Raw genomic sequence first — 21,177 nt, 5'->3', positions numbered from 1 at the left:
AATCTGCTGTTGTCAGAACAGTTGTCTTATACCTACGAGACGAAAACTATATCAGCAACGTACAACCATCAATAATTTACCTGAGTATGTTAAAATAATTATTAAATGTTGTGTTACTAAATTTTCTCGAATTCGATGACTACTGAACACTGATTAAGAATGCTTCGAAAATGAGGATAAATTTATAAATAGTAATAATAAATAACAAGATATAACTACTTACGCATTATATCATTTGACTGAAATACCTATAACGTAACTCGTAAGTACCTATTCGTATACATCCATTTTTTTATTATTATTATTTAAATCTAAATAAAAAAACAAAAAGTGTCCACGAAAAACTTTAATAGGAAGCTACACAGACATGTGTTGTCTCCGTCTTACAAGTGCGTAATATAGCAAATTTACGCTCAGCAGATCACGTTTTGCTTCGTTAGTTCAAAAATTAGAGACTCACTTAAAAACTGAGTTATCGTAAAAAAAACCCACATACAATTATACAAACACAGATAATATTCCTACCATCAAGTTTCATTATAGGTCGATTCACTCTAATCTTTAAACGAACGAAGTTAAACGTGATCTGCTGAGCGTACATTTTCCATGCCACGCACTTTTAAGACGGAGACAACAATTAATATCCGTGTAACGTCCTTCGGGATTCAATACCGACCTTTTTAAGGAGTTCAATATAGGCAATTTTCCAAACACTTGCATTCATGTCGTGTAAATGTGTGCGTGATAAGCAATCAAGCTTTGTGTGCGACTGTAATGTAAAAAAAATAGTGAAGCACTCGCACACACATGTAAATATCACGTTGTCGCTATGCGAACATTAATTATTATGTCTTAAAGTATCAATCTATTACTAATTGTTTGTTTTAAGTTATGAACTAACCTAATTATCCGATAAAATATCTGATAACATATTTAAATTCGTCATGAAAATTACTTGAATACAACCCCCTAACATTTTAAAATTCTTAGTAGGTAGGGGTATTAAAAATTTAAAAATCTAATTTTGAAGGGTTAGGTAGGTGTTAAATTTCAAAAAAGTGGAAATGTAATTTTCATGAAAATGTACAAGTAGGTAATGACAAAGTGAAATATATATTTTCAGATGTTTAATACTTTAATCTGATATTCGAATATCATATCTAATCAATAATCATATCTGATTGGTTAGTAGGATAGTCGAAACAAATGTACATAAGGGTAGGTCTATTTGGAACATTTTGGATTATTTTAATATAGGGGAGAGAGTGCTAAGTTGACGAACTTAAGGATTGATTAATATTCACATTATTAAATAATATTCGGAAAATCTTGAAATTTTGTATAAGCATTGTCTTAAATATGAAGAATAACCTGTAATAATTTCAAGATTTAATATTAAAAAGTTAATCACTTATAAATTTTACAAAAAAAAAATTCTGAATTCGTCATCTTACCCCGTTCCTACTTGGGGTAAGTTGACTTTCCCCTGGGGTAAGTTGACTGGTGTATATTATTACATAGATAAATCTATGAAATATAGAATAAATATTTTGTATATTTAATCTATGATAATATTAAACATTTTATAATAAATTACTCAAGGTAAATTATTGAATATTATTTTTAATTAAATTATATTTAAGGAATTTATTTATTTAATTTATTAAAATGTTTTATACAAATTATATATGTATGATATGTATGAGATATGAACAATTTTAATTTGTGATATTTGACGTAACTACCCGTTTCTTACTTTAAAATTAAAATAACGAAAAAATCGACAATCTTTAAGCACAGATAATGTTGTTACCTAAAAGTTTGATGATAAGTCAATCCAGTCTAACATTAAAACTAACAACACATTTTTAAAAATGGTGAACGAAAATTTGTCATTTCGTAAGTTGGTAAGACGGAGAAAACAAACGCACGGGTAGCGTTATCTTAAGTCCAAGTTAAAAACTTTAAAATAAAAAAATAATTTTTTTTTAAACTTTCAACTTTATTAATTAGTTTATTCTCTAATAAACTGAATGCCTTAACTAGAGTCTAGATTAACTGTTCATTGTAATAGCATGGCATATTCTGTCAATTTTAGATATGTATGTACCTACCTATGTGGCTATGTTAAGTTAAAGTCATATGATTAAAATTTACCTACCTAGGTACTTATAATTTTTTTTTAATAAGTTTCACTTCATACTTAATTTATATTAGGTTTAAACTTTTAGAGTTAAATATATCATTAATTACTTATAACTCTATGTTCCCATTGGTGGTCATTGGAGGGGGGCTTAGCCCCCAAAATCGATACTTTATACAAAATGATCTTATTAATTTTATTTGTCTTAAATTTTAATAATTATCCATCCATTATAATAGTTTTACCATTTTAAAAATTATAAAATATTTAGTCAGAAAATGACCCTTTAAATCTTTAAACATCTAAATAAGTAAGGTAGTTACGACCAAGGGCATGGAATAATATGATTGCGAGTTGCAACAATAAACGGTTAGACAATAATATAATGTAATAAAATCACACGAATTTTGATTTCGACATTTTTATTATTAGTTATTGAATTGTTAAGTTCACTGTTCAGTTGTGACGGTATTATTAAAATAATAATAAGGAATAAGGATAAAATAATCAATACCTATACTAACTATTATTTAATGTCATTCGTAATATTATACTCAATACTTATATTTTGTAAAAAATATGATATGATAGTAATGTGCTGGAGAGCCCGCCGCCTGTGGATCACTTTACTTTGGATTATTATAGTCCCCCTAAAAATTCAACCAAATATCAATCTTTAAATGTTCAGAACATTGACTAACTTTACTAACTCAAATGTATTTTTTTTTGTTAACTATCTCGTCATTAAAAATATTAATATTAGTCATTAGGTAGGTATTTCAACTGTATTTTAGTAACTTGATAATAGGTAAGTACCTAGTTGATAACAATGTATCATTGATCTGTGAAGTGCCGACAAATCTCTATTATAATCATTAATCAGACATTATTTATGTATTATTAGTGCATAATATTATACATTAGCTATACCTACCTAATAAAATATTATTAATGACTGAGTCTATGAAATTTATACTCTGCACTTTTTGGTAAACTTATACTTTTATAGTGTTCATTTATTTATTCACTATTAATTAATGTCCTCGTTGATTGTTCCTAACTAATAGGTATATGCCTATTTGGCTAAATCGTAGAAATTTAAATAATTCTAATACAATTTATTAATTTATAAATTATTAATAAATGATAATGATTTGTATGCCTAAATTTTCAAAATAAAGTAGTTTATTTATCTGTGTTAGCATTGAGGCTTAAGCAAGTAGGTACAAAATTATCATAAAAACATCAATAAAGGCAAAAATATTTTTTACATTTTCTATAATATGATAAGTAGGTAGGTAATTAAAAGTTTTGCAGTTTATGTGGGTATCATATCTTAATAGTTATTTTTTTTTTTTGTATCTTAACTTTAATGTCAAATTATACTAAGATTATTATTTTAATTTTAATCAAAGTAAAAACTATCCAAACTTTAAAATCATTTAAAAACAGTACTTATAATTTTTCAATAAAAAAATATCTATACAAAATGTTATCTTTTGTACAAATTTATCATGTGAATAACTTTGTCAAGAATTCAACATAGATTTGTATCTGTGATTAAAATGTTAACAAATTAATATATTAATAATACAAACAATATGTTTTGAAGAATTTTCAGATGGAACTAATGACATTTATTTATATTTTATTTGATTTAAGTCATTATACATTATTTATTTTCAATAATATATTTTGATTTGTTCTGTTGTAGAAGAAAATATAACAAGTCTAGATTTAGAAAAAAGATGTCCAAACTAGTACTAATTATTGATGCTAACAAACATTTTATTTTGCTTACAAATTCACAAATTACTTATGAGTTATGAAATGTATGGTCACTTGAGTGGAATGCAAGTTAAGTTTATCAACACTTAAATGTATAAAAAAAAAATGAATTTGGTGAGTTTAAGAATGAATTTAAGGTAGATGGAGTCAAATTATTATACTTTGCAACACCTGAAATAAATGTCTTGGGTGTAATATTATTTGGTTAAAACTAATTTTATTTGAACCTTTAATCAGGGATTTATCATTATCATCACAGTTTTATGAAATAAATGTCCTTTTATTACAAATAAAAATATTAATTTAATTTAATTTAAAAAAAAAACATTTTTATTTTTTCTATAATTAAATAAAATTGATTTATTATAAACTATACAGAGCTCAAAAGAACAAGCTTACAATAATATAATAAGTTGAATCTATCTACCACCAGCAAGCAAGCTTGTGATGATTATTACATATTATATAATTTTTTTTTACATTTATGTATTCATGTTACTTCCTCTTGGTAAGACAAATAAGGTCACATTTGATTAAATGCTATCATAGAAAAATATACATTGAAATTTTATAATTTATAATTTATCTACAAATAAATGTGAATGTTTAAAATAAAAAAAAGTTTGTTAGTAAAAACTAAAATTTGTCGACAATCATCTAATTTTTTAATAAAAGTTATACATTGATCAGACAATAATTGGTTTTTCCAAATAATAAAATAACTAATTACTTTTAATTTTTCAGTGGGCATTTATTTATTATTTTAATACTTTAAACATGGCCATCCTTAATAGGTGATTAGCTAAAGTATATAGTTCCAAAGTATAGATATTTCATTTGTATCCGAGTACAAGTATCAAAAGGGAACTGTATAGTAAGGCGTTTACCTAAACCAGTGTTACCCTATCTATGGTCTGCGGACCCTTAGGAATCCACATATATTATATCGAAGGTCTATGAATTATTATTATTTATTATTGTTAAGATAGGTTATTTTTATTACGAATAATAATTTTTACTATACTCTAAAGAGTCTGATGGAGGAAAATTTAGGGAAATACTGACCTAAACAGATAACACAGCAAATAATATCAAAACAATTTTGCATTTTTAACTCAAGTTTAACCAATATTTTCAAATCATTATCTTTTATGATTTATGTAATTAAAATAAACTACCAGAAGCCTTAATAACATAAAAGATTTTATTTGTACTCATTATCATAAATTCATAGTTGAATTTTTTAATGTGTTTTTATTTAAATTTTTAAAAACTAATGGGTTTAATCCAGCATATAGGGTTCTCTTTTTTTTCTTTGGTTTTTTATTAACTATTGTTTCAACTTTTTCTTCAGTTTTTGATGTTTTTTCATCAATGCTTTTATTCACTGTTGAACTTTTCGGCAATTTTTCAATAGGTTTTTGATTTAATATTTTATTCTTCTTGTACACTGAACTGGTTGTATTTAAACACACTAAACACTTTATTACCTAAAGTAAAAATATAATAAATCAATATGTTATTGTTATAGGTAAATAATCATATTTATCAAAATTTACCATATTAAATAACATTGTAGAACGCTTTTTTTGTATTTTATCATTTTTATTTTTTCGATTTGGAAGAGTTTTCATAACAAAATTTCCAAACTTCCAAGGAGTTAAACAGTGTTGACAATGATTTTCTGCGTTTGTAGATTTGTTTTCATCTAGCAAACTGCTTTGATTGTGCTGAGAACATCTATAAAAAGATTTAATATTAAACTCATATTAATAAGAAGAAAAGAAGACCATTGAATAAAAATGTGTGCTTGAATAGTCTACTATTTATTGTGTTGGGTATAAAAATAAGGGTATAAATCAATAATATATTTTATGCATATCTGTATTAAGAGTGTTGCAAGTGTGACATATTTCAACATCAAAAATATTCAAGTTTATATGTTTTTATAAAGATATGAGTTTTGCTATTTTAACATGTTATTAATCTATTAATGTATTCATACTATGAAAGGTATAATTGTTTAATATTATTTATATTCAGTTCAGAATTAGTTTTAGCTTAAGGGGGTTGGTACCGGTTTTTCCAATTTTCAGCAATTCTATAACATTTTAAAGTTATTGTTACTATAATAATACCTTTCTACTAATCTCACTACCAGACACCTATTGAAAGGTGAGGGGCAGGTTATACGGTGTATTTAATATTACATCAACAAAAATGATTTCACAGGAAAACTCTCACACCTCATTACCTAATATATTGAATTTAGACAATTTATTTATTTATCTGAAAGATGAGAACTTTTTTTAGAACGGATCAAAGCCCGAATTTTAATTTTACTTAAAATAGTGCTAAAATTATATGTTTAAAAAAAAACCAGATATTGTGCATTATCCAATTGCATATTTTAGCTTCTATAATTAAAATTTTGAAATTGGGCTTTAATCCAACCAGCAAAATGTACTACTTTTAAATAAAAAAAAAATTAACAAAATCCGACTATTTTACTGGGTGTGAGAGGTTTTTCTTGTAAAACATGATTTTTTACTAAAAAATGTGCCAGCTCTGACGCCCTTGACAATATTTTAAAAACTTTAGTGACCTCTACTTACACATTTTTGTATTAAAGAATTGAGGATATTGAGAGACATAAAAGGGGAATTTAATATCCAGTATAACATAAAAGTTTGCGACACCAAAAATGTGAACTCATCACTGCATATATGAGTATTAAAATTGTGCAAGTAATAAATTAACCATCCGCATTAGGCAATAAAAACTATTCAGATTTTTAAACGTATAAAACATATCCCAATATGAATATCCTACTTTTAAAACCTATTAATAGTGACTACAATATATTTAAGAGTTCATAAACTAATACAAAAATAATATTATAAACATTGAGAAAAAAAACTTCTAATAGGATTCTGGATTATTATCTATTCCATGTATGCCATATTTATCCAATTTATTCAATAGAATATTATGATCCATGCCGTTGAATGTTTTTAGGACGTCAAGAAACATTTTGAATAACAAATTAAATTAATTAAATTTGTCATGAATACATCTAACTGCTGCTTGTGGTGCATTGAAAATGATCTCAATACTTCAAAAACCATACTATTGTCTCTCAGGAAATATAAATGATTTTTGAAGAAACTCTTATAAACAAATTTGTATACATTTATGATTTCCCTAAGACTTTAAAAGAGTATAAAAAAGTGTTGTTTTTACAGTTTAGACTTTATAAAATATACTTTGCTGTCTACTTTAAATATATTGTGTTTTAAAAATATATCATTAAGGTTTAATTTAATTTAATCTAATATCAAATTATAGTTCTCATTTGCAATATTTTCTATAACCATTAAAAACAATTTATAAAATTTGTTAGCAATATTATTTTTTTCAGGTAATTTTTTATTTTGATTATCTTATATAATAATATAATAAATATTTGTTGTAGAATTAACAGTTTTGTTTGAGGCTTATGTTGGATGACTAAACATCTTATCCTATGTCATATTGAATTTGTAAGACTTAAAGTAATTCAATTATACATTTTTTTTTCTGATAGGGAAATTGATAAACCTTGCGAATATTAAGAAAGTTTTATCGCAAAATATATAATATAATATGAAAGAATTAATTAATATCAATGTTTAAATCATTTGAATTGCATACAATTGACCCTTGATTCTTCACTATACATTTGTTATATTTATTCAATTTTTTAATTCTGAACGGACTTAATTATGTATTAATTTCACAATGTTTTTATTTTTTTTTAATATTGTCTGAAGACACTTTTTCTGGTAGAAAAAATGCTATGATCATAAACTTCAAAAGAGGTTTATGGCAGCAAATTGGATCTAATTGGTACTTTAAGGATGTCAAAATAGAAAATTCTAAGTACTTTTTAAAATTGGGAAAAACAAAAAAATACAATTAAATATTTAGGTGTTAATTTTATTATTATTATTAAAATAATTGTTTGATAACCTTGGTTCCGAGCTTGGTTCAAAAAAGTTAGACCTTATTCGCTCAAAATCGTTTTTAATGTGTACAATGATTTGTAATAAAATTCAAATTGAGCACATATATTATAGTGCCTACTCAATGACAAGGTAGGTACACTTGGCACCCACTATACAGCAAAGTGATTATCTACTTTAAGGCTTTTATAATATTAATTTTCCAACATTATTTTCTATTATTTCTAGCTTTAATTTTCTTATGGTTTAATACAATACAAAATATTATATAAACTATGCTCTTGTTGTATATAATATATCCATTATTATTATAATGAATTATGCATTTACATTATTGGTCAATAATATTATAATAAGGTCTAAACATGAATAATATCCACTATAAAATATTCATATTAATCTGGTGAGTTAATACATGATTTAATCCCTTAAGAACATAAAATATTTTGATATTTTACCGTTTGTGTTAGCTATTAGCAAATTAATATTTATTTCATCACAACAAACATGTGAATTAGTAGTTACATGTACTATCATGGTCTTAATTTTACTTTTTAATATTAAAATTGAAATAACAATAATGAATAATGCAATTTTATTATAATGAACATTCAACTATTCACATTAAATATACAATAGACAATATAAGAATGTATTATCAAACACCGGGAACATTTTTGGTTCCAAACGTTCGATATGTTGGAATTTTGGATTTTGAACTATTTAGAAGTTCAAATTAATTATGGAATTTCAAACTTTTTGTTTGAGGTTGGTTCAGTTTGGTGTTTGAAAGACTTGGTTAGACTTTTGAACTCAAACCGAACAATTTAAGTTTGGTTCAATTTTTCAAACTTCTAACCCAACTGTAATTTTTAGTACAATTTGTACTAAAATGTGTGCTACAGTACCTATATAGATTTTTTTGTTTGATTTTGAATTATAAGTTAAAGATTAAACAAATAATATTATCTAACAGTAATAGGCCTTGTAATAGGTATAGTTACAAATTTTTAGACTGTTATTAGAACGCTATACGAAATATTATTTTATTTATTCGAACAATACTTACAAAATAGAAACCCTTAAGGGGGCCAACGCTCTTTGGTCGTTGTGCAGTTTACTCAACAATCCTAAATATTTGGCAACGTAATCTTCAGTCGTCATTTTTAAATATATAACGTCGGATTCTGTTCAATTGTTTTCGTACGTTAATGCAAGTGGTCTTTCAACGCAAACGTTTGGTTTTCAAATTAAAAAAAAAAAGCCTCCAATCTCTGTCATACGAGTTATTTGATTATTATTATTATTAATACAAAACAGTAAGCACCTCAATTTTATTTCACGACGCGTATTATCATTGATTATACACAGTACCATGATAAAACCATGAAGACTATAATATTATAATGATTACAGTGTTACAACTGACCCTTGTCCCTCAGTCTATAGATAATAGTATGGATATATTAGTATTTATTATGTGTGGACCTGCGGACTACGGTTATGACTTAAAGCGCAGAACGATATTAACAACGATTATTAAACCCACGGACATTTAAATTACATCAATTATTATAATTTATGTCTATGATTAAATTGAATACCTATTAATTATTATAATTTATTATAGTTTTTTTTTTTCCTCATACCGTCACGCCGATTAGATCGTACATTTCACCAAATTGATAAACGTGCAGACTTCTTTCCCAGAACGATTATTCATTAGAATAATTTATTATTATGTACAAAATAGATCTATAAACCGATATTGTCCGCGGTTTTTCGTCGTCGTGGACAATAATGAGACATTACAATAATAATACCGTCGTATTGTGTTATTAATATTATTCATTACGCACCTACACCACCGCAGACTTCGGTACTACATTATAGAAATGTGTGCCTACAACGCAGATGCCAGACAGATAACACGACGTCGGTAACTCGTTGGTGAATGTCGTAAAAAATAATAGGGTGGTCGTGAACGAAGCCGTAAGCATGCCGGTTATCATGATGATACGTATACGCGTGTAGATAACTGTGGTTGGTACTCGCTAGTGAATAATAAGAAGAAGAAAAAAAACCAAAACAGACAAAAAACACGACGAATACAATATTGTGCCGCTATTTTTTTTCTATAGGTACTATTATATTTCGTAAGTATTGTCCTCGGGCCCCGACTGAAATTTTGTTTTCACTAGCGGTGACATTCGCCGTCGAGTGAGTGACGACAGCAAAACTACAACACACAATATTATTATTCTGGAAACCCCAGCGCGAGCAGTCGACTGGTTCGCCCGTGACTGGCAACCATTACATGGATATAATATTATTTCGGGTTTACTCAACGTCTGTCACACAAGTCTCTCTTGTGCGTGTTTCACGTACGCCATCGCCATCGCTGCACCATCACAGATCGGGCACCTAACGTTCGGACCGCCGTCGTTTCATCATCTTCGCGTGAGTACCTTGGCCATCTGGTTTTGCGACCGCAGTAGTGTTAGGTATGATCTCACTGGCATTTATGATGAAGGATGCAAACGGTATGCATTATACATAAAATATACCTAGTAGAATACTGAAATACATAAGAGTTTTTTGATCTTAAGGTCAAACGTTAATACCGAGTCTCATAAACAAACGATTCATTAATTGGTTGACTAAAATTTAATGGATCCATCGTGTTTGAAGGACTGCCATTTGCTATTAGCACTATTGATACATTTAATGTTTAGTGGTTGTTTATGCAACTGGGCATTAAAGTATTTGAAGTGACAGTCCTTTCAGAAAACAATCTATGCTCTTGGTACTATATTATGTTTATTATTTTATTCATCCTTGTATTTTCAACAGCTTTGAGCTAAAGAAAATTATCTTCACCCAAATTATTAAATATCCATTTTGTCTAATATGCTCGCTTTTGAAGTTAGGTCAACGAGTAAATGAATATTTTGCATTCATTTTTTTTACAATGTGTATGCTCCAAGAAGCGATAATGTAAGAATTATTCAATTATACCTACATCCACCTAGATTGAATATTAGGCATTCTGTAGAATTTGCTATTAATGATTATTATTTTCCAAATATGTTTTAAATGGTGGGGATTGCCACATCCAATCATTTAAAATGGAAAAAAATAAATAAAATTTATTGTCTATCTCTATATTTGCACCACATTACTGTGCAGTTGGCCTACAACACTACAACTGTCTGACAAAACAAAAATATAATTATCTTTGTTGTCGCTTTGCATCAATGACAATGTCTGAAAATAACCCAAATTTCCAATTGAATACAAAATTATATAATAATTAAAAATAATTCTACAAAATAAAATAAATCCGAATCATTTACAAAAACAAAAAATCTAAATAACAATGAAGTAATGAAGACATGTGTTCTAATTGATTTTGATTTAACAATTCCTTAACATGGTATTGTTGAACATAAGAATTTGAATATCCTTTTAATATTTTCATTTAACAATGCAATGTCAACAATCATTTCATAGCATATAAAGATAATAGTATAAAATAATTAATACCATTTATAATTATAGTAATTAATGATAATTGGAATTTTATGAACATTATAAATTTATAAATTATAATATGATATTGTAGGACCATTATCCATATAACAATATGATACACAATGCAGTAATAACAGTTTATCATTATTCCTGACCTAAACATTATTGGAATTAATACTTAAAAAAATCTTCATATTCATATATGATAAATTTATATTGGTAAATTATTTAATATTTCTTTTTTATTGCCATTGTCTTCAAAATCCATAATACTAAGTAATTTTGTATCATATTCATAATTAATAATCTTTTAAGAAATCAGAATACATATTCTAATGCATGATCATTTTGTTTGTAATAACAGTTAGATCAACGTCCATAGTTTGTTACAATGTCCAAAATACATAACTTAATCTGTTACAAGAAAAATAATTCACAAAAATCGGTACAGTATACATTGAAATACTTTAATAATACTAATATGTTAACATACTTATAAAAAAATTGTGAATATCCATCATAATAATTAGTTATGTTTCGTTTATTTATATTAAAGATGTCTGCTGCTGAAGAAACATTTGTTGGTGCTATTGATGAAGGCACCAGTAGTACACGTTTCTTGGTATGTATTAAATACAATAATACAATTTTTAATGTTCTTAACAATTATTTCTTCAAGACTGGCCTAACCTTTTTATTGTTTGATTTAATATTCATTAAAATAATACTTGGGAATTAAATAGTTTACAGATTAATACTACTATACCCTTATTTACTTAAAAAAAAATCTTACATTTAAAATTATGTATTTTGTAGGTGTTTTCATCAAAAACTCACCAGCCAATAGCCAGTCATCAAATAAGTACAAATAACATAACTTTGCATGAAGGATGGGTGGAACAAGATCCAGAGGATATATTAATGAAAGTCAAAGAAACAATAGCTGTAACATGCGAAAAACTCAAAATGATGAACATTTCTCCTTCAGCTATTGCTGCGATAGGCGTGACAAATCAACGAGAAACTACTTTAGTGTGGGACAAGTATACAGGGAAACCATTATACAATGCTATAAGTAAGTACATTTTTATACCTCTATTTATTTATCAAAGCTTTCACTCAATCACTTTTCTTACTTTCTTTATCTATGCAAGATCTTAATCTAATGTCTTTTTTTTATTACTATTTGTCAACAAACATTTAATTATGATATATTATGATCACGGACTAAGATATTATATTATCTTATGTCTTAAATCTTAGTCCGTGATTATGATAATATAAAATCTATTATACATAATATTATAATGGACTTTTATCGTTATGGTAACTATAACTTATATCCTATATAAAAAAAAAAAAACACATCATTTTAAAATCAGTACATTTATCGCTGCGCTCAGAATCTAAAATCATTAAGAGAATGTCACACTTGCATGTGTGGTCTCTGTCTTAAACACGCAAGTCATAGACAAAACGCGTTTATGCAGTCTTAGTAAAACTCGCTCAATTTTGGTTTCAGAGTAAAAATACTTATTATAAAATTGAATTGTGACAATATTTCTAACTGCAAGTCGTTGCGTTTTTTCCATTATACCCAATATAACGTTCATTATAAAGTTTAGAAATAGGAAAAATTTAACATTTTTAATATATCATCAACTTTTCAAAATTTAAATAAAAAAAAAAATTCAACAATTTGCCCTCAGAAATATTTTCACAATTCAATTTTATAATAGGTATTTTCACTCTTGAACCAAAATTAAGCGAGTTCTACTTAGACAATTTTAGTGTTTAAAATTATTAAAATAGCTTTAAAAACAGCCGTGTCATAGTAAAATATATTTTTAAAAAGATACTCGTGAGTTATTATTTTAGATGTTTATGATTAAATAAACTTTTTAGAAACATAATTAGTCGTTTCATAATTTTTACCCAAGTTACCATTGGTGCAACTGTGTTGGAGGTTGGCGGGGAGGTTAAAGTCACTTTTTAAATATATGAACACAGTGGCAGCTCTACAGTCTAAGTAAACAGTAATAGTTATAAGACATTTTAATTTTATGTTCATAAAATCTTAATTTTAAACAACTACATTTCTATAGTATGGATGGATATGAGAACACAATCAATAGTTGATAGATTCATCAACAAACGAATTCCTAACTGTCATACGTTAGACGAAAAAAAAAGGTGAGTTAATATTCAAACAGAACAGTATACATTGTACTATAGTAAGGTCATTAATATTTATTTTAAAACTTCTAACTTGATTTAATATTTATTTAATTGATATTTATTGACACTATTCTATTGAAATTAGTTTCTACATAACTTAGTTTAGTTTACTTAATACTACTATTCAAATTTTTATCTAACTGCATTTACTATTCTTCACTTTTACTTTACATTTTAAGATACTATCAGATCATATCATAACAAAAGTACATATCATATTTTGCTATAATTGTATCATAGTTCTATTATCATGTGCTACTACTAATATTTGTTTTATGTTTTTTCGTAAATCTTCTGATAGGCATTTACAATTCAAATGCGGCTTAACGATGAATCCATACTTTAGTGTGTTCAAATTAGTTTGGCTAATAGAAAACGTACCCGAAGTTTCAAAAGCCATTCAAGAAGAGAGGTGTATGTTTGGTACAATGGATTCATGGCTAATTTGGGTAATAACTAATAATCTCAGTGTATTAATCAAACATTAAAAATGAATCTAATACATTATTAATGTAATAGAAATCAATTTAGCGTCTTTTATGGTATAAAAAATACTTGTTAACGATTATTACATTAAGTTATAACATATTCCATTCTATTGAATGTTCGGCTAGCAAATATTCCTTGTAACAATGTAACATATTGTTAAATAATTTTGATATGTATTTAATTAATGAGTATGGCTTTAACTTTAACACTAAAAATCAAACAAAATATTCTTTAAAGTATGCACCTATGTATACATATTTATGTACCTAAAATAAAGCAAAAATGTGGTGAAATATACTCGTAAGTAGGGTTTAAATTCTCTATAAAACAAAAAAAAATGTCCTAAACATGAAAAAAAACTTATTATATACATTTTTAATGATTAATTAATATTTTTCTTTCTCTTATCTTCTTTCTACCCTAAGAAATATTTCCAAAAAATTAATAACAATAATTGGTAAAGCCATAATACATTCTAAAAATGGAAATTAATGTTTTTTTCTTTTAGGAGAAAATCAAAATAAATTTTATCAAATTTTCTAATAATATCATGAAGTGTGTAAAAATATGAAAAAAATTCAATTGAATGTTATTCAATTTAAACCGTCATTTTTGTTTCATTGGATAATTGTGTTGTTTAAAGCTTTTCTTAATAATACCAGTTAACCTCCTCGGGTGTTATTTGATGTTATATATTATCAGTTAGAAATGCACTTTCTGAGATTTAATGAAAATGTTTTGTAATTCTGTAATTGTTGCTTGCACTCGGTAAACTAAAATTGTTGGGCTATAATAACTTATGGTTGAAAGCTAAAAAAAAGTACAGGTGTGGTGACTATGTGACATAGATGTAGCACGCTACTTGATATTTTCACTTTGAAGAAAATTTATGAATCATAAATATGTATTAATAAGTAATCATTAATTGTATAAAATATACCTAGTGAGAATTTTATTCACTTTTATTCATTTCTATGGTGATAAACAAATCGTTACGGAAAATCGGATAGACAATAAAAATATCTTTACCCAGTCCAAAAACATGTTAAAAATAAATTGAACTTCAAAAGTGTATATAAATCTTAAAAAAAACATGTAGTCATTTTTTTCTATTATATTTACTATGAATAAAATTTAAAAAATAAATAATTTATAGCATAGTCCAAGTAAAAACTATTAATATTCCACTTTTTTTAGATTTGATTCATTATTAAATATTATATTAAACACAATCTTAGAAAAAATAACTAATTGTGCTGTGTTGCTTTCTAAAATTCACTTGTAACTACCAAATGGTATTTACTTTGTTTGTAGAATCTAACAGGCGGTATAAATGGAGGAGTTCATATAACTGATGTTACTAATGCTTCTCGGACCATGCTGATGAATATTCACTCATTAAGATGGGATAAGGCATTGATTGAGTATGTATATTTTGTAATAATCGTAAGTTTATATGGCTTGTATTATTATTAATACTATTTTAGTATTATGTACATTTATATTAACAACAATATAATATAGGCAAATTGTTTTGATTATCAAGAAGCCAACATTTGTTTTTTTATTTTAAATCATTATTTCAACTTAGTCTTTTTCAAACATTTGAATATGTTAATTTTTATATTTTCCTAAGACTGCTTTAAATCAAATAATTTAATAATGCAATTAAAATATATTAAAATGTGAATTAGATTGTTCCTTCCTTTTCTACAATTAATGTTAGCTATATTATTAAAAATAATATAAATATGTAGGTATATTACCTTCAAATAATTGTTTTTGCTATAAAAAATCTAATTTTATTGCACATAGTTATTGTAATTTATTTAAATTTTGTTTCAGATTTTTTGAAATGCCAAGCAAATTATTATATCCAGAAATACGAAGCTGTTCGGAGGTGTACGGTCGTATGACTGAAGGACCACTATCAGAAACACCAATATCTGGGGTAATAAATAAATTATATGTAACTTATAAAATCGTACTTTTTTCCTTCTTTGAGGATTCTTAAATTTGTATTAATTGTATTAATATATTGTTATAGTGCATAGGTGATCAGCAAGCTGCCCTTATGGGCCAAATGTGTTTTTTGGCAGGTCAAGCCAAGTGCACATTTGGTACTGGGTGCTTTTTGTTATACAACACTGGTCGTAAGGTGAGAATGATTTTTTGTTTTATTCTTTTAAGATAAAAATAAAAATTCTAGACAGGATATAGACACCTGGTGTTAAGAGATTATTATAATAATCTTGATATTTTATTTTACTGCAGAACAAGTCTGGTAGTTCTGAAAATTATTAATAGTTCTTGTATATATTAATGAAAATATAAAAAAAAAACTAGACTCCGTTTCCACATTACCATACAAAACTGCCTAAAATACTTAGAATTTTATATTCTGTCAGATTTATAAACGATTCATTTTCTTTTATTCAGCCAGTGATTTCAACTCACGGCCTTTTAACTACCGTGGCTTACAAGATGGGTAAACAAACCGATCCCATTTATGCGCTTGAAGGATCAGTGGCTGTAGCTGGATCTGCTACAAAGTGGTTGAAAGATAATCTATGTATCGTGGATAGTTACAAGAATATGGAGGTAATGGCCGATAGTGTTGAAGACACAAATGGAATTCATTTCGTTCCTGCTTTTTCTGGACTTTATGCACCATACTGGAAAAGTGACGCACGTGGGTTAGTAACATTATAACAACAAATTATCGATTTTTTGTGGTCGCTGTTAATTCATATTTTATTTTAACAATTCTGTTTGGTCTACATATTAATTTTCTTTCTTTGATGAAGAAGGACAATAGCTAATAAGTTACTATATTAAAATAATGAATAACTGTTTTCATGAATTCATGTTTCTTTGTAAGCATTTAAATGTAATTTTACTGTCATTAAATTAAAATACAATTTTAATAGTAAAAAGTGGATTGATTAACCTGATTTAACCTTCTATGTTATACAGAACTATCACAGGGTTGACTATGGAGACAACAGACGCACATTTAATGCGAGCAACTCTTGAAGGAATCTGTTTCCAGACAAAAGATGTTATGCAATCTATGCAGTCAGATACTGGCCATCCTATTACGGCATTGAATGTTGATGGTGGTATGTCTACTAGCGATACATTTTTGAAGATTCTTACAAATGTTTGTTGTCTTCCTGTCGGTAAGTTGTTCAAATCACAAGCATTTTAGATCAAATGTAAAATATTATCCTTGACATTAACCTGAAGAAAAAAGATTTGATACCTGGCATAATTTGGTGGTGCACAAAATATAAACAAAATTAAAAATCAAACAATTTTATTATGTTTTCATTTGTTTCAATTTGTAGTAATTGAGCTACATACATAATCTATAGAATTAATATTATATTATCATGATTTTGTAATCCCTTTGTCAAATTTTTACTATCAAAGAGTAATAACTAGAGCTCATAAGTTGTAGAAATTGCATTTTATTTTTTATATACTTTCGATTTATACCAGACAAACTTGAAATAATTATATTCATAACTGTTGTTGACGAATTCAAAAATTCAAAATACAATTTTTATTAGTTAGTCCATTATAGAATAAAAACAAAAAGTGCAAAAAAAAAATTTTTATTTTCTGACGATATAATTTTAGACATTTTTAGTAAACAACTCCACAAATATTGAAAATATAATTTTATTAATTCTATCTACTGACAATATCTTTTCAGTTAAATAACTAACATCACGTTCAGCAACCTGACGTATTCTGCATATCAGATTTTTCTTTTTCTTTTATATTATAAAATAATTTTTATTTAAGTAATCTACTAATTATACAACTATGTTTATAATCAATAGTTCATTAAAAAAAAATTTTTGAATACCTAACAAATTTTATTGTTTTTGCATATTTAGTTTTTTAGTCTATTTTAGTTCCTAGGTATAACTACCAAACCCAACTAATATTTATATTTATCTTTTAAATAGTGCGCCCTAAAATGGTGGAAACTACAGCTCTAGGCGCCGCTCTGGCAGCTGGTTTTGCTGTTGGTATATGGAGTATGCACAGTGTTCAATCAAACTGTGACACTTTTATTCAGACTTTATCAGAAGAAGGCAAGTATTTAATAAATTAAATGCTCATCAGTTGTTGTAGATTTAAAAATATACACAAATTGATACTAAAATTGACAAATAATAATTTTAATCTTTAATCTTTTTTTCTGTTCTAGAACAAAAATCCGAGTATATTTTGTGGAAAAAAGCGATAGACCGGAGTATAGGTTGGAACAAAGATGATGAAGAAAATGAGTATGATGACTTTGCTGGTTTTTAGCCACTTAGAATAAATCAAAAACTGATTTATAAAATTTTGTTTGTGAATTTTTAATACTATTGTGTTCAAATTAAAATTTATTATATAGTGCTATTATAGCACTTAAATGTTTTTTAATAAAATGTTTAACAACGTACAACTATAAATATAAAAATAAAACTATTTTATTTAAAAAATTAATATATATTTTGTTGTTTCTAAAAAGCATAATATTATCAGTTCATTGTACCAATTATGAAAGGGTTGACCAACTCTTTTGAGTGAATTTCCAAACATTTTGTAAACAGTTTTAGAAAAAATTAATAATGTTATGCTTATATTTATAAACGTTTTTTTTTTTTTGCGAGGATCAGGGTAGAGAAAGTTTTATTTTTAAAAAATATTCAAATATTAAGTACATAGATATTCAAAAACATTTTAATATAATCTCTTTATTAGAAGGAATTTAACTTATTACATTTTATTTGAATTTTAGTCGGGTTTAATAATTGAATTTTTATATACAATGAGTATTTTTAATGTAGCACAAGTCACACTAGCTTTATTTATAAATATATTTCTCTGTATTGAATTTTCCATAATCTAAATAGAAAATATTTCTTGACTATTATTGAAATAAATATTGAAAATATAGAATAAGCTATTTTTGTTTTGAAGTACAAAATGTTATAATTAGTAACTATCACTTAGAAATAATAAAAAACTATTTTTCATTAAATAAATAATTAATTTTTTTTCCCAATAAAATTTGTCATTTGCCATCCTTAATAAAGTAACTACATGATTACCCGAGTTATAGCCGTTGCTATAAATAATTATTTATTTATATTGTAATAAGAATGTAGACAAGTTTTAACCTTTAAAAATATAAATACATAATAACATATTATATTATATACATTATTTTTAGAAAAATTACTGTGTTAATTTTACAATATAATTTATAATTTTATAATTCCACAGTTAAAATGACCGGCAATTATTTTTTTTAACAATATAAACAACTATTTTGTCTACCTTGATTACAAGGTAGTACCATATTACTTCAATATACCAAACAATTCCATGATTGAATGTGAAATAAAAATAAACTTATAATACTTATTAAACATAATTAATATAATATCCTTATGGCTATAAATAAATTAACATAAACCTACTAGAAACTTGTGATTTTTGGCAAAATAATGTTATTATTATGTTAGTTAATTATAATTTAGATATAATTCTTAAGTATAGGTAATTATATTAACTTTCTTAGTCGATATCTGAAATATCATCTGGTGATATCTTCATTTTCTTATGTATATGTTTGACACTTGAAGAACTATTGGGCGTACTCAAATCACTGTCTTCCTGTTCATTAGATGACTCATGATTGTCATCAGATGTCTCCTCATTTATCATTTCCTGTATGAAACATAAAGAAGACAAGTCAGTAATAAATATAAATAATAAAGATTATATGTTTAAAAAATTAAATAAATCAATATTACACAGTAGCCGAACATAATTAAAAGAAGATTATTAGTGTCTGGGAGCATGAGTAAAATGTACATACATTTAGGAATATTATATAATTAATGTACTTTTAATCAAATTAAATCATATAAAAACTATTCTATATATCTAGAAAGAATATTCCCATAGACCAGAATTATATAGCATGTAAATTGTAATTATAATGCACTAAAATAAATACTAGATTCTGATTATTAAAGATACCCATCAAGATTTGAAAAATAATCACTACAATATTATTTTACTACTATTCAAATGACATTAATATATTTATAAAACAAATCTAGGATGTTTCATCTAAAAAAAAAAAAAATTGAGCACTGATGTATTCTAATTTGTAAATATTAGGATTAGTTATTTGGTCCACAGAAATTGTTAGCCATATGATGTATTGATTATAGTACTTTAGGTCTCCCGGCTTCTTAAATAATAAATTTTATACATTTCTTAAGAAACAATGAATTATTAAGACAGTGGCAATAATGACAATCTAATTACCAGGTGAAGATATATTAGTATATTAAAACCGAAAGGACAAAAATACAGAATGTCTCACAGTCAATAAGTCAAGGACCATATTATGTTCCATGGCTAATTCAATTATTATTGATTAGTTATAGTCTTGGGAGCAACAATCAGACATCTCAAATTTTTACAATTTATCAAGAAGAACTAAAAACTGTTCTATAAATTAACAAATACTTTAAAATGAACTTAAATTATATTCACTCTATTTTTTAATTTATGATTGAAACCAATAACTAAATAATCAAAACAAATTCTTTACCTCTTAAATCCAAAAAATAATATTTTGTTGTTTTATTGATGCACCGTGCCGCCGTAAAATGTTATACTTACATATGAGTTATAGTGTAACTTATATGTAAAATGGTTATTTATATGTTACATTGTTTAAAATTGTTTTTATATTTTTAATGAAAATTATTTAAGAAACTTATATTTTAAGATAAATGAATCATGATTTAATTGTATTTAACATTTTTCTGAACATTGATATTGTTTTTTATAACAAAAATTTAACCTAATGGACTTCAAACATATTTTAATATAACTCTATCACCCTTAAAAGTGTTAAGTATTAAGAGGATGCTACCCATGGATTTGTTGTCT

The 21,177-nt window shown here is 25.9% G+C and overlaps 3 protein-coding genes across 8 annotated transcripts in view; 1 reads left to right on the top strand and 2 right to left on the bottom strand.

Moving 5' to 3' along the window:
• Positions 1 to 22: 22 nt before the first annotated feature.
• Positions 23 to 18,705, top strand: LOC100164331 (glycerol kinase). 5 transcript variants are annotated; one of them, XM_008185397.3, is made up of 14 exons: positions 23 to 262; positions 10,077 to 10,395; positions 11,834 to 11,914; positions 12,026 to 12,091; positions 12,286 to 12,544; positions 13,575 to 13,662; positions 14,009 to 14,156; positions 15,511 to 15,620; positions 16,042 to 16,147; positions 16,244 to 16,354; positions 16,636 to 16,892; positions 17,173 to 17,378; positions 18,177 to 18,305; positions 18,422 to 18,705. In XM_008185397.3, the coding sequence occupies exons 3-14, from the start codon at positions 11,861 to 11,863 to the stop codon at positions 18,523 to 18,525; spliced, it is 1,638 nt and encodes a 545-aa protein (XP_008183619.1). In that variant the 5' UTR covers positions 23 to 262; positions 10,077 to 10,395; positions 11,834 to 11,860; the 3' UTR covers positions 18,526 to 18,705. The 5 variants fall into 5 exon arrangements, with proteins under 5 accessions (XP_008183619.1, XP_016660307.1, XP_016660306.1 ...); XM_016804817.2 differs by lacking the exon at positions 23 to 262 and adding an exon at positions 9,698 to 10,076 and having other exon boundaries at positions 10,137 to 10,395; XM_008185395.3 differs by lacking the exon at positions 23 to 262 and adding an exon at positions 9,702 to 9,978.
• On the bottom strand, positions 5,125 to 9,294 carry LOC100160849 (uncharacterized). The gene is given in 3 exon segments (NM_001293402.1): positions 5,125 to 5,421; positions 5,491 to 5,671; positions 9,005 to 9,294. Coding segments are annotated over 3 exon segments (546 nt in total). The 5' UTR covers positions 9,100 to 9,294; the 3' UTR covers positions 5,125 to 5,151.
• A 604-nt stretch (positions 18,706 to 19,309) lies between the features above and the next one.
• Positions 19,310 to 21,177, bottom strand: part of LOC100162872 (geminin) — a 4,246-nt gene continuing 2,378 nt past the window's right edge. For both annotated transcript variants that reach the window (XM_016804819.2, XM_001948074.5), the window contains exon 5: positions 19,310 to 19,935. In XM_016804819.2, coding sequence (XP_016660308.1) covers positions 19,783 to 19,935 — 153 coding nt within the window. In that variant the 3' untranslated portion in view covers positions 19,310 to 19,782. The remainder of the gene's footprint in view (positions 19,936 to 21,177) is intronic.

This window comes from Acyrthosiphon pisum, chromosome X (genome assembly GCF_005508785.2).
Source record: "Acyrthosiphon pisum isolate AL4f chromosome X, pea_aphid_22Mar2018_4r6ur, whole genome shotgun sequence".
NCBI classification, from domain to species: domain Eukaryota; kingdom Metazoa; phylum Arthropoda; class Insecta; order Hemiptera; family Aphididae; genus Acyrthosiphon; species Acyrthosiphon pisum.
The sequence above is the reverse complement of the archived record's forward strand: the minus strand, read 5'-3'. Positions and strand labels throughout refer to the sequence as shown.